The sequence below is a fragment of the Xiphophorus couchianus genome, chromosome 13, assembly GCF_001444195.1.
Source record: "Xiphophorus couchianus chromosome 13, X_couchianus-1.0, whole genome shotgun sequence".
Classification (NCBI taxonomy): Eukaryota; Metazoa; Chordata; class Actinopteri; order Cyprinodontiformes; family Poeciliidae; genus Xiphophorus; species Xiphophorus couchianus.
Window position 1 is genome coordinate 2,643,325 of NC_040240.1, and position 14,772 is coordinate 2,658,096.

The 14,772-nt window shown below is 39.1% G+C and overlaps 1 protein-coding gene and 1 long non-coding RNA gene across 4 annotated transcripts in view; one reads left to right on the forward strand and one right to left on the reverse strand.

Annotated features, from left to right (window-relative positions):
• Positions 1-14,772, forward strand: part of LOC114155592 (uncharacterized) — a 226,595-nt gene that overhangs the window by 145,030 nt on the left and 66,793 nt on the right. The gene's annotated exons all lie outside the window — the stretch shown is intronic.
• The window catches only part of akap6 (A kinase (PRKA) anchor protein 6), a 176,975-nt gene that overhangs the window by 106,534 nt on the left and 55,669 nt on the right, over positions 1-14,772 (reverse strand). For all 3 annotated transcript variants that reach the window (XM_028035523.1, XM_028035522.1, XM_028035521.1), the window contains exons 12-13: positions 5,077-5,173; positions 3,584-3,768 (exon numbers count right to left, since the gene is read on the reverse strand). In XM_028035523.1, the coding sequence (XP_027891324.1) occupies positions 3,584-3,768; positions 5,077-5,173 (282 nt within the window). The remainder of the gene's footprint in view (positions 1-3,583; positions 3,769-5,076; positions 5,174-14,772) is intronic.

The following is a 14,772-nucleotide window of genomic DNA, read 5'->3' on the forward strand; positions in this document are numbered from 1 at the left end:
AAAGAGCTTTGAATGTCGAAACATGATAACATTTGGGTTCTGAAACAGTTAAGAGATTCAGATTTACCTGCTGTCGTTGAAAACACAAATCCACATTTGAGAATCCAAGAAACTGGGATTGGCTGTTTGTATGTGTGTGATTGTGTGTGCATATTTTCAGACTCATTCTGAAAACTTGTAATGTGACAGACAAATCTCCTTAAGCTGTTAAATATTACACTGCTTTCAGACTGGTATTAAAAACCTCTCTCTCATCTCCTTTTTAGTGTTCACACCTCCAAAGCACTCCACCTTTTCTTCCATCGTCAGCACGCAACAAGATGCACTCCACACAACAACATACAGAGACATGGTGCTGAGCTCCCTCACCAGAGTACTACTACTGTTCACTAAGACGTGTGTACATATGTCTCAATCCGTAGTGCTTGTTGTAATTTTGAACTGATATAGTTGCTGGCATGAGTGCATCTTCTCCTTGTCCCTAAATCCCACCACCCTAGCTCTGAAATTTCCTGACATTTATAGGAATCGTCTCAATCTCTTCAGATGAGCAGACTGCAAAGTTAGAGCAGAAAGGGAGGAGAAAGTGATGAATACAGAAGAGGAAGGAAAAAATGAACAAAGGAAAGACAAAGAGAAGGGCAGCAGATACAAAGATTTTGTGACTCCTGTTTGGCTAATGGCATAGTAGGCATCACACTGGAAGAGTTCTGTGAAATCCTTCTAAAAGCAGATGAAAAATATTCTGCAAGTCCTGAACATCTTACCCATGTGCCAAAATGGGCAAGACAACAAAAAAGCACACCCAAACATTTTAAGAACAAGAACCTGGTGAGGAGGAAAACCCCCAAATGATAGAGGCTAGCCAAACACTAGACACTGCTAGCAACTCTGGGCCTCCGCTGACGAGTGCCAACATGGAGGTGATGCTGCAAGGCCTGGAGGAACAGTTCATTTCAAAGCTGTCTGCTCAATCCTCAATGGATTGGGCTTTAATTGAGACATCAATGAACAACACCCAAAACAGAGTGCTGGAGCTCGAAGCCACCTGTAACATGCTAATAAAGGTAAACAAGATGATAAAGCTTAAAATGACCTGGGAAAAAAGTCCAGACATGATAACATTTATACTGACTTACTTGAGAAGGGGGAGGGTCCTCGCCGCCCTGTTTTTATCACAGAATGTTTGATGAAGATTTTTGAATCAGAGTCATTCCCACACTGTTAGATATGGCAGCGTTTCTCAATTCCGGTCCTCAGGAACATGCCCTTAAACATGCCCTCCACCTTAAACATGCCCTGCATGTTTAAGGTGTTTCCCTTCTGCTACACACCTGGACTGAATCTATGGGTGATCAACAGGTTTCTGCAGCACTTGATGGTCATGCAATCATTTGAATCAGCTGCTCTGGAATAGAGGCACATCTAAAACATGCAGAGCAAGGGGGCCTGAGGACTGGAATTGATAAGCACTGAGATATGGACAGGGCTCATCAGATCTGTGTAGCTGTAACCTAGAGGCTCCACATCCATTCATTGCAAGAATAAACCCCTACCAAAATAAAGAGTGAACTTGAAAGGAAAAAGGCTGTCTCATTTATCGCAGTTAAGAAATCCACACCTTCCCAGCATGCAGTTCCTGCAGCTTAGGAGCTCTGGATTCCTTTACAGGATGTTTTTCCCCGCCAAGCTCCAGGTCATGGACAAAAATTGAGCAAAAACGTACTTTTCTCACTCCAGAACATGCAAGATCCTTTGTGATAATGTAGTAATGACCCTGATAGCATAAAAAACTATTTAGAGTTGCTTTTGCTCCTAGCAATCAAATTAGAAAAATATATTGCCCTTGTTTCTTTAACTGCATTGTTAAAAGAGGCTAGAAGATCCTTTAAGAATAGAATATGCTCCTGTAAATTAGATTTCTTCTACAAATGTTAAATTTTTCTGCAAAAACGCTTTAAATAGCAGATACTATCATGTACCTACACACAGGCACGGGCAATAACCTCTTTTTAACACAGCAGATATTGTGTAAAATAGAGTGGCAATGTTCATTCAGAAAATCTGAGTGAACATTCAGATTCAATGTTCATTCAGAGAATCTGAATGAACATTGAACAGAAAAAAGGTCTGCTGTCGAGGAACTTAAAAACCTGAAGACGACGTCACAGCGACCTCAGAGGTCAAACAATGTTCAAACCTAAAGTAAAAACAAGGCACACATCTATATTAACAAGATTTGATTACACATGAACAAAATGATTATTTTTGTGTTTGATTTTGTGGCTCTTCTACGTATCTTAGTGACTTTTCAGACATGTTATATCTCTAACCTTTTAATTTCTATTTATTTTTTATTTTTTTGTATCGCTGACTACAACAACCACAAGTGTCTCTGGACAAGACAAAGCCAGTGTGTTTCTACCGGATTGAGAGTCACATTATAGTTACCTTTAACCTTTAGTTCTTATAGGCCAGTGGTGCCCAAAGTCGGTCCTCGAGGGTCGGCATCCTGCATGTTTTATTCTCTAAATGGTGGTAGTAACAACCTTTTCAGGAGGTCAATGTTCTCCTTAGGCCTTCTAATGAGCCATCATTTGATGCAGGTGCATTAAACCAGGGAGAGAACTAAAACATGCAGGATGCCGGCCCTCGAGGACCCACTTTGGGCACCGTTATAGGCCATAAACTGCATGAAGTGTGTTATTTAAAATGTCATGTGCACTAAGTGAAATGCTTGGTTTAATCTGAGTTTGTTTGCATCTTTGCTGTGCAATCAGCCAACAACAATAAGTCAGCAGACTGGCACTTCAGACTGAAGTTTTGATTTTTTGTGAATCAAAGCTTTAGGTGCAGAAAGAGATTCACAGATAAAAAAAAAAACAATTCTGAATAAATTATATGCTGATAACTAATGGATACACAAACAAAGAAATAATTAGAGCTTCTAAAACTGAACTGAAAACAATCAGGTCTCCAAGAAGAAAAGGAACATGATGGGGAAGACTAAAGATAGCAAGTAGCCAAAAAAGTAATAATTTGAAGGTAGATAAATACCAACCTGTATTTTATTCATTTGCATTCAAACTGCAAATGAATGAACATAATATTAGGTAAAGCATAACTAAAACCTATATGAGAAAACAAAAAGGAACAACAAGTAATACATTATCACCAATTCCAACACACACTTCTGATGAGTTCTAGAAGACATTACCATGCAGGACTCTGATGTTATAAAATATTTTTTGTAGAGAAATCCTGACCAGTCTAACTGAAACATTCACTGCAAAATGCAGATTATCTCAACTTATCAATTATGTAAGGAAAATTGCAACAGCAAAATTACATATAAGCCAGGAAGGTAACTGACACTTACAGCAAATAAACATACACACAAGTGTTCCATAGGTGATGAGTTGCTGTTACTGTGAGCTGCATGTGCAAGCAGATAAAGAGGGATGCACGGAGGATCAACCAGAGGGGAAACAGAAGAATTCACAAAATGAAAAACAAACAAAACGCACATGAGAATAACAAACATTAATCGCCACAGAGAAGATGGAGCACACTAGTTGCTTACCTTGAGGTCTTCTGCAAGGCATGGAAACTGCCCATTGGATGCACAGGGCTGCTGCGAATGGCTGGTGTAGAGGAGGCGGGTCTGGATGCAACGAAGGGCGCGAAGCATCCAGCCATGTTGGCGTCGGATCTGCCACTGGAGCTGATCCCACTGGCTTCCAACCATAAGGAGGATGTCCTTCAGAGCTGGAGGGATCAGAACAGGAGGAACCAGGGGACAAGTCAGACAGGATCATATTTATCATATAAATAACTTACCTACATATTGCTTTGGTAAGCTAGAAAATTCTTTCAACCAAACCATTTTGACAAAACAAAACACCGGGATTAAAACTGCACTGTTGGGAGTTTGGTAAAAAGTTTGCTGATAAGTGAATCTTATTCAATAGTTTTATCTTTTGAACTGTGTTTATTGGTTGTATCACCCAGAAGGTTCAGTGCTTTGTCTATTTTTGAAGTAAATACATTTTGGTGACCCGGCCATCTCAAAGTATATACAGTTTAGCAGTCACTGGAAAAGGCAGGTCTGCTACGTTAGTTCTTACTTAAGTTAAGTGTTTTTTGGAATAATTATTCCCTGTGGATTGGGATGCTGTGCAGTTGGATGGACTTTTGGTCTTATGCTGTCAGATAGTTGTTTTTATCCAACTATAACTGTTTCAACAAGAATGTTTTTGTTGTTTTTTATTGTTGTTGTTTTACCACCAGGACCAGCTGATTAGTTTCATCTCAATAGATGAACTAATCAGTTCATCTATTGAGATGATGATGGGCTCATAGTTCATACCTGAACTATGAGCCCAAATCCCAGAACTTCATTGATGCAGACCAGGACCAACAGATAGAGAGAAGCAGGAAGTTCAAACCCTCTCTTTTATTGATCATAATAAATAAGAATCATATCCCAACTCCATCGTCTCTCTGCTCGGCTTCTACCCAGAGATTTAGAGAGGAGCAGCAAAAGCAAAAGAGGTGGATTAGCAGAGTGTGGTGTCATCCAGGTCATGTTACTGTGGAATATCATCTCTACTGCCTGAAAGTAGAGCTGCTAGCATATCATGCCAGTCATGAGACTGTTTTACAGCAGCAGTGATCTATCAGAGATTCTTTAGTCTTTGTGAGACTAACTGCTACCAGACCCCTTCCTGCCCACAGCATCACCATCCACAGCGACTCTTGAGGTTGTTGTGGATGGAAGATACTTGAATGTATGACATATTATTTCCCTTTGGGATAATTACAGTACTTCTGAATTTAATTGCAGCTATAATATTGAAACTGAACACAGTGTCAATTGCCATATACACTTTTCTCTCAGTTTTGTCTCTGTTTTTTGTTGTTTGCTTCCACATCTCCGATCCCTCAGCCCCAATCTCCTTTCTTATCGTCATCCTTATCTATGGCCACATTAATAAGGTTTACTTCCTGAAGGTCACTGGCTTAATCCGGGTAAAAACAATAACATTAATATTAAGGTGTGAAGTAAGAACATACCCAGCTGGTGGGAGGTGATGATGCCGAGTAGTGATTTTCCTTCTGCCAATATGCTCTCCTTCAGCGCATGTTGACTGTCCACATTCAGCTTGAAGGTCTAAAAAAGAAGCAAAGTTCACCGTAATTCAACACCGTAAACAGTCAGAACAATTCATGGGTTTGGAAACTTAACCAGTCTATCTTAAAGTAGCTAACTCGAAGGTTCCTTTTGTCCATCAGATAATTCTAGAAAATGTCAAAGCACATGTTTAAAATCTAGTAAAGTAAGCTAGTTTTCTTAACCAGAATCTCACGGAAAAAACCTTATCAGCTCTCTGGACACACAGCATGGCTCATTGCAACCCTCCTAATGGAGCTTAGGTTCTCAGTTTGATTGGTCATCCTTATAGTGTTTCTGGCTGTTAGCAGAGTCACTCTTCGGCACAGCGTTCAACGTGACAACATGAGACTCACACACGGGTTGTGGCTTTCGTGTGTGACCCACTTTGCATGAAGGACACACCCTTTATTATACACAAGTGTTTTCAATTAGACAGGTCACGTGATGTGACTCACAATAATCCAATAATGATAAAAACAACAACAAATGAGAGCATAAAAACATTCATACTGTCAACACCCCCACTTGCTCACATTTGGGTAACTTCCTCTCTCTTAATACTTTTACCAAAATACATTCATGTTCCACCAAACATAAACATTTCATACTTCCTCAACTTAATCTTTGTTGCTGGTTTAGTTAGTACATCTGCAACCATTTCATTAGTTGGACAGTACTCTAGAATGACTTTTCCTTCATTTACAACTGATCTGACAAAATGATATTTAATATCAATATGTTTACATCTTTGTCTATACACAGGATTTTTGGCTAAGGATATGGTACCCTGATTATCCTCATAAATCTTAGCTAAATAATCCTTCCCATCCATGTTGAACAACAGTTGTTTCAAGTATAAGCATTCCTGTACAGTAACAGCTAATGCCATGTACTCTGCTTCACATGTAGATAGAGATACTGTAGGCTGTCTTTTGGTCTTCCACAAGACCAACGGACCATCTCTATTTAGACTCATACAGTAACCTGTTGTACTTCTTCGATCTGTTACATCGCCTGCCCAATCGGCATCACTGTATGCATATATAAGGTTATCACAGGCACCCTTTTTAAAACATAGTTCTTTATCTTGTGTGCCTCTTAGATACCTAAAAACATGTTTTACAGTATTCCACTGTTCTGTGGTTGGGTTCGCAAAGTACTGTGACAGTTTGCTTACAACATAGCTTAAATCTGGTCTTGTACATGTTGACAAATAGATTAAGCTCCCTATTGCCTCCCTGTATTTTCTGACATCATTCATTACTTCAGCATTATCAGCATAGTTAAGTTTCTGCTCACAAGGGGTAGTTCGTGGCTTACAGTTCAGCATGTCAAACTTTTCCAATATTTTCTTTACATACTTCGACTGTGACATTTTAATACTGTCAGCATCTCTCTCAAAGTCAATGCCAAGAAAATGTGTCAAGTTTCCTAAGTCCTTCATCCTAAATTTGGAGTTAAGTTTTTCTTTTATATCTCTAAGGATATTCATATCACTGGCAGCAATAATCAAATCATCGACCCATATAATGATAAACACAGTTTCAGTATCAGTAATCTTTGTGTAAACACAATGATCAGCAGGGTTTTGAACAAACTTGATTTCACATAGATAGTCATGCAACATTCTGTTCCAGTTTCTGCTCGACTGTTTAAGTCCATAAAGAGATTTTTGCAGTTTATACACCAGTCTTTTATTTTCTTGAGATTCCTTCTTGTAGCCCTCTGGTTGTTCAATATAAAGTTCACATTCAATTGGGGCATGTAAATATGCTGTCTTTACATCCATCTGGTGAACAAACATGTTCTCCTGTACCACCTTTTGCATCAACACTCTGATGCTCGTCATGCTAGCAGTTGGTGAAAAGGTTTCATCATAGTTCATACCTTTCTTTTGACTGAATCCTTTAGCAACATATCTAGCCTTATATTTGTCTGATCCATCACTATTCTTTTTGATTGCATAAACCCATTTACCCCCCACTACAGTTTTACCCTCAGGTAAACTGGTCAGGGAAAAAGTAACATTGTCGTTTAATGATTGGATTTCCTCATCCATTGCTGTAACCCACTCTTTTGCATTCACAGATGTTACAGCTTCTTTGTAGGTTTGAGGTACTCCACTTATCAGCCTATAACAATAATCAATGTTAGCTATCTGCCAAAAACGTCATGAATGTGATTTGACTTTTCATCTTTTTCTTCCAATTTGGTGACTCTCCTTTTACAGCACATGCTTTATTCCCAGACTACTAAACAGGTAATAATTGAATAATTAATTCAGCGTAATGTACTATTGATAACTAGGATCAGTTGGAATGTATTTATGATTAAATTGAAATATTTTTTTGTACAGTTGAGATGATATTTGCTGAATAGGTACTATATAAATAAATTGAATTGATCAAATTCACAAAGTTCTGCTTATGTGTAATTTTTTTTAGAAATCTAAATTGGTGTAACATTATGTAAACGTGCATGAGCCAAATTTCTGCTGCTATTTTAGGTAGCTGCAGTTATCTTGGTGGTTTAGAGTTTGAGATGATTACCTTATGAGCACTGACGTTCTGAGAGGAGAGGAGAGGATGCTGATTGGTTCAAAAAGTACGAAAAAAGAGAGAGAACCTGGAGGTTTGAATGCAGCTATACTATTTAAGCTCTCATTGCTTAAATTGGTGAATCCATCTGATTTTGACTGCAGTTGCATTCAGCACCCACATTGATTGTAAGCTTTGAACAACAGTAATAAAAAAAAACATCTCAGATTTCCTAAAACATCTGCAGTTAAGCGGGAGGAGTGCAAATTATCATCACATATAATTGTGTAATACATTTTGTCTGTTTTTGTACAATTTATACATCTGAACCTAGAAATCTGGAAAGGGTGATAGCATGAAAACAGTAGTCCTACTTTAATATAATGAAAAAGAGAACTCCGATATATTCAGCAGGAAAAACACAAAGTAAAGGGGAAGATGAATAAAAAAATGAGAGTAGATATGATGCTAGATGAACTGATTATAAATGGTTAAATGGATAGATAGGTGGACAGACACAAAGTAGCCTGAGGCAGTGTTGGTAAAACCCTCCAGTCTGGTCTCTGAACACCATTAGAGCTCTTTCTGATCTTATTTGTCTGTGTGTGTGTGTGTGTGTGTGTGTGTGTGTGTGTGTGTGTGTGTGTGTGTGTGTGTGTGTGTGTGTGTGTGCGTGGGTTGGGGTGTATGTGCATGAGTCTCTCTGGAGGAGCTCAAGCCGCAAGACTTAACCACCTCTGACAACCTGCTGTGCTGCAGTGGGAAATGCTGCACACTGATATTTAGATCCATGCATGCTCACACAATACACACACTTCACTCTCAACACACTACTCTAGGGTGTGTGTATACGTGCGCTAAGGTGGTTTTGTGTCATTCTCCTAAGACTACATTCTATGAGTACATCAAAAGAAAGCACAAAATAAAGACATCAATCTGAATCGGCTAATAAATAAATGAGGTGCTTTAGGTGTGATTGTCGAAGCCTAAATGAAAGAAATGCTTTAGTTTTTCCGTTCATGACTTTCTTTAAAGGGGACCTGTAACCTATAAGCTGTGTGATCTGTTTTTGTACGTTTCTATACTTCCATCTGGGTCTTTACTGCTTCTAGAAAATCTGAGCTTTCTTTGGCTATATGTTCATTTGGTGTCTGGAAAACGAGACATTTCAAAAACCTCATGAATATTACTGCCCTGGTACCTAGCAACCATAGGGCGCAGGCAGGTGAGAGCTCAAGCGGGTCCACTCAGCCCTTCCTGAGGCTGTGGGAGCATAGTCTTATCATTCAGAAAGCGCTGCTGTGTTCCTGATGGTAGTGGAAGAGACTCAACGTCTGCTTCTGGCTCTGACTCAAGAATCAAAGCTATGCCACTGTTCCACTGCTCATCAATTTGAAGCCATTTTACAGATTCAAACCGGTGTTTGCATTAGCGCTTAGTGCTCATCTCCATCCCACTACCCACTCCCTGGTACCCTGAGACCTGTGGTTCCACTCAGGTGGCGCTGGCTTGAAGTCAGCTTTTGATTGGTTCATTTGCAGGGGAGTGGGTACCGAGACATGCTATCTTCCAGATCCCTCAGAGGAGCATTAGAGAAGGCCAGTCTTTTTGGCAGATGGCATCAAAAAAATTTCATCTTAATCTATTTTTAGCCCACAGGTTGATGTAAGTGGTGCTCCAGTAGATCTGCCCTGATTTTTTAATTCTGGGTGATTGCAAATTGGTCAATACACATCAAACCGATCTCATCTTCCTCCACTTCAGGCCTGAATATCAGCCACTGTCCCCTTTTGCTCTGCTGTGAGAGAGAACTGACTGACAGACCCGCTCACCAGGTCACATCTGCCCTTGCCCAGTCACCCAACTGTTGCCAACTTAGCATTTTTGTTGGAGTGTCAGTTACAAAAATCCTTATTGGCCAAAGTCGGTCAGCAGGTCAGCCATTTTAAAGTTCTGATTGGCCAGAAAATTAAGGTATTCAGTAGACTTTATTGTTGAAAAGCAGAAGTTATACTATGTAAACAATTTGACCTCCACTATTGTCTGTTTTTGTCTGTAAAAGTACATGACTGACACCTTTGTTTGAAAGTATTTCTGTTTGAGTTTAGTGGAAACCCCATAAAGTTGGATTTTTAACGCCGTCACTGACTAGTGTCAGCTTCTGACTTATGCACTTTGCATGCGGTTAGTAAAGGTTGTTTACAATAAGCGATGGTGGCTAATCCTTTCTGAGGCCGAGAGGAAAAGCTGCCAGAGCTCCATAGATGGGGTGTTGCTCTCTTTGTGGACATCTCCTTACTATTCAGTGATCTTTTCTGTGCCTTGTGTTAGCTTGACTATTGTTGAATTAGATCAGTCACTTTAAAAGGCTGATCTAATGCTGTCATTTAGTTTACTTATTAAAAATTTAATTAGCTGGTATTAGTTTGCAAAAGTCTGTTTTCAATTTCACATTAAAGGATTTTTAAAATTTTTATTGAAAATATAAAGTTACATTGACCCTGATTTCATCCTGACTGAAAGGATGAAACAAAGGAGGTGAAACTTTTTATAAGCATTGTATCATGAAATTGAGAGAGTATTCCTCCACCCATGATGAAGTAGGACCGCTGTCCGTTTCCCAGACTCCTAGATCAAGTCGTTCTTGTTGCTCCAGAGACATGCCGTTTCTTCATGGGTATTGGAAGCTGCTCTAAAAATGAATGTTTTATTTGTCAGAATGCTTGATTAACATTCTGGCTGACTTTGTGCCTATTTTCTCTCTTATTGAACACAGAAGCTCTAAGATATTTAACACATGGATGTGAGACTCCTGTTTAAAAAAACATGATCAAAAGCAGTGTTGTATAAAGTACTGAAATCTCAGAGTCAAGTAAAAGTATAAGTACCTCTCCAAAATATGACTTTGGTAAAAGTCCAAGTCACTGACTGAAATGTTACTTGAGTTAAAGTCTTAAAGTATCTGAAACTTCTTGTACTTAAGTATGGAAATTACTGTAAAAATGGATGTACTCAAGTAATGTAATGAAAAGTACAAGTAAAAAGTAAAACAAAGCAAATGCAGTTTGAATGACATTTTTTATATTTTGGTAAACTTGTCAAATACACTTAAAATAATGTACACAACCAAGTGCAGGCAAAATTAAACCTGCTAATAGATATACCTGCAGGCATCATTTGGTTAAGAAAATTAGGTGCTATTGAAGAAGAAGATCATTTAATGCTAGCTTTGGACAAAAAGTTTTGGCTCTTTCCTCTTTTCTCTCCCGAGTCCTTGGCGAGTGGCGGCGTCCTGCTAAAACGAAACTAACACAGCGTGTTGACGTCACAGATCACAGAGTTTAATTCATAGAAAGCGATGAACAACAAAGCTGCAGAGATACAGAGATATGCATTAACTCATAAAATAACAGACACACAAGGGATAGACAAACGAACACAGAACATATAGACAGACAACGGCGCCCAACGTGGAGAGGAAAAATGGAAAAACTCTCTCCCTGTATTAGCGTTACATTGTACTTTATACTGACTAGGCGTTTCCTCACTTTAATATATGCAAAGAAGGCGTTCCGTAATTCAACCAATCAGAGACCTGTTTCGGCCCCCAGAGAAACCTGAGAAGTCTCCCCCTTTACACCCAACTCGAACGGGCGTCTGGTCTCCGTCAAGCCAGAAGGGGAAGAACACTTAATCTCAGAGGTACTGGGTACGACTGTCCCCAGCACCGAAGTCCTGAGATAAATCTCGCAGACTCCCCTGGAGTTTTGACGTCCCACATTCCAGCTGCCGTTTCCATGGAGATGCTACTTTATGGCCCTTGTGTGCTCTTTAAGCAGACAGTGGAAGGCGTCTGCTTGTCTCCTTGGGCCATCTCAAAGGGTCACACAAAGCCTGTTTTTCCAATAAAAATGCTTAATATTCCTTTACACATGTTGTAAGTATTTTAGCACTTAACTAATCATTTTCCTTTACAGTGCTTTACCTATAGCACAAGGTTAACTTAACCTGCTTTACAACTGAACCAGCTTCTTAGTAAACCCTCCAGGACAGAAAATACAAAGTTTTTGTAAGCCTCAAGTTTTCCCTTCAAGTAAGGTCAGTGCTGAAAATGAGAAAAATAAATAGTACAGAAAATGCGGCCAACATGAAGAAAAAGAGCTGCTACGATTACTCTACTTCACAAATCAGTGAATCAGTCAATGCTACAGTCAGTAGGTGGTGCACACAACTGGTCATTATGGAAAAGAAAAAAAGAATTGGGAGGGAAATGCAGCTTATTGGCATCTGAAGAGGGAGACCTTTTTTGTAAACCTGGTTTTGAACTTGCATGCCTTTCCTATATTCGTTAAATTTAGTCTAAATTGCTATCGCTATGGCTTCTGTCCCCCCTTGAACAGAGGAGTCTAGGTAGCCTGCTACAGTCAACATTAGGCCTAAGCTAAATACACCACGTGTGGAACTGAAACAATGCCAAACAAAGTTCATTTATGGTCAACGTTTCACAATACAGCAGTGCCTAGTGACCAAGCTACAGTTACTGAAACAGGAGGATTATAACCATTTCCTAAGAAGTTACCTTGATGTGTTTCTTCAAGTTGGACGGGGAGTTTTTGTAAGATAGAATTTCCACATCTTCGGGCAGGAATAACATAAACTGCATGCGGTACGACGAATCTTTAACACCCACGAAAGAGTATATTGTGTTTAAATAAGGCCATGGGCTCTCATCACCAGCTGGTGGTTCCCCTGGAGCCGTGTCCGACGTAGTTGCAGTCATTGTGGTCTCTGTCTCCTCCTCCATGTGGCTGCTGCTGATTGCGAGACTTGCTTTGTGTTTAATGGGAGAAGCGAAACAGGTGTATCCTATTGGTGGTGATGAACAAGCCCAGGCAAGTAGGCTACCGACTTTGTTCGGTAGCCTGCTTGCTACTTGCTAATCAGTAGGTGGGGTCAAAACACTTGCGTTTCTCTCTCTCGCTTTTTTGTAACGAGTAACTAAACCACACATTGAAATGTATCGGAGTAAAAGTACGCAATTAAGTTCGGAAATATAGTGAAGTAAAAGTGAAAGTCATCAAAAATTTTCATACTTGAGGAAAGTATGAAGTACTCCAAAATATACGTAAGTAAAGTAGTGAAGTATTTTTACTTCGTTACTATACAACACTGATCAGAAGAAGCAAAAAGAAAAGCCAGCATGCAGCTTCGGTGCATCTCCACATTTTTTCCTGAGACATTCCTTCGTCTTCGATGAGAGATAGATGGCCCATGGCATCAGTCAACACATGACAAGGTCACACCCCCACACGGCCAATATTTATGGAGCAGGATATAAACAGAGGAGATGAATGGAGCAGGGTGCTTTAAACCCAGGCAACTAGCAAGAAGCTGGAAGAATCTGGCTAAAACTGGTCAACATAGAAACATTTAGAGCTTTGTTTTCATTTTAAATTTACAATCCCACATGTTTGTTTTTGTCTGATCACCACCCAACTATATAATTAATGTTTATTTGCAAATGCATGAAGGAGAAAATTGTGACAATCTTTCCAGTAATTGATGCATATTAACTAATTTTTGGGCTAGATAAAGAGGCTAGATTTATAAAAAGCCATCACATTATATTATTTTGTGTGATATGAACAGGAGGTGTAGCACTTTAATAAAATGTAAATGCATTTTAATTTCTTTAAAATTAGTACATTTTAATAGACAATATTGGAAAAGGAGAAAACATGAGTGGTGCTTCTATGCACGTAGATCTGAAAACAAAAAATGTAATTGGACATTTAGCCAACTTCACCAAGCTTGTGTCCTATATCAGCATATCAGCGACAAAACAGATATTTTTAATAGCTGGATGATAATAATAATAAAAAAAGAAATTATGGCCATGATTATTTAAAGTTGGGACTTTCACAGGTTGGATTTGAAGTTGTCTGTAAAGTCTCCTTTTTCTTCTTTTTTTCCATCAGAAAGTAATTTATAATTTTAGAACAAGGCAGCTGAAGATCACATGTGGTGCAACACATAGCTAATGCAGGTAAACTCCACAAGATCTGTGAAAGATGAATGGAACCTCAAGTACAGCAACAGCAAAAACAGAAATAATAGCAATAATATAATTTGAAGGAGGTGGTTCTCAATTTGCTCTTTGAGGGGGGCTAGGGCTCTCGTACTTAGAAAACACCTGCTTTAATTAAAACGCAACATTTCTTCTGTCTTTACTTTGTGTAAGCAAATAGAAACCACACTGCACATTACATGTTGAATTAACAGATAACCCATAAAACATTACTGACTTCTTCACCTCTCAGATTCAAGACATTTATACAACTATTAACCAAATAAAAAACAATCTTCATTTTTTAATCTTTGCTGATTGTAAATTACCTTAAATCTCACTGCTGAAAGTATAATTTCACAGGGGCCACTCTGACCTACTTAATTTCCTGATAAGCTGATGAATACCTCACAGCTAATAAACATAAAATACATCCATCAAAGCTACAGAAGAAACAGCATGACAGCCTGTGTCTCTGGGATAGGGCTGGTTGTTAGGAAGGATTTAGGTTGTGCAGATTAGCTAGGCTATCAGAGAGCAATCGTATTTCAACGCCTTCCTCCACCAACGATTTGGCTCAGTTTCCTCCGTTTAATATATGGAGAGCATGGAATCGATAAGAGTAGAAAAGCCAACTATCAATCACGGGATGATAAGGCATGAAAAGCAGCTCAGCGTTTATGCACGTTAGACAGCAGGCGGTAATAGGAGGCTGTGTGTGTTAGAAATCTATGTGTCTGTGTTTGCATATGGAAGGATAAACTGTAGCAAATTTATGCAGCGCTGCAGACAGGGAAAAGAGGAGGTAGACAAACAGTAGTTTTCATATTTCTCGCTTTTATTGTTAAATACAAAACTGATGAATTACACAAAAGACTATTAGAAGATGCTGGTTTGAATGCTAACTGCTCTATTTTCTCCTCAAACACCTTGACGTTAGACTCAACTTTTGGGTCAGCACAATCTTTGAGTATAGATTGTGATGGAGATTA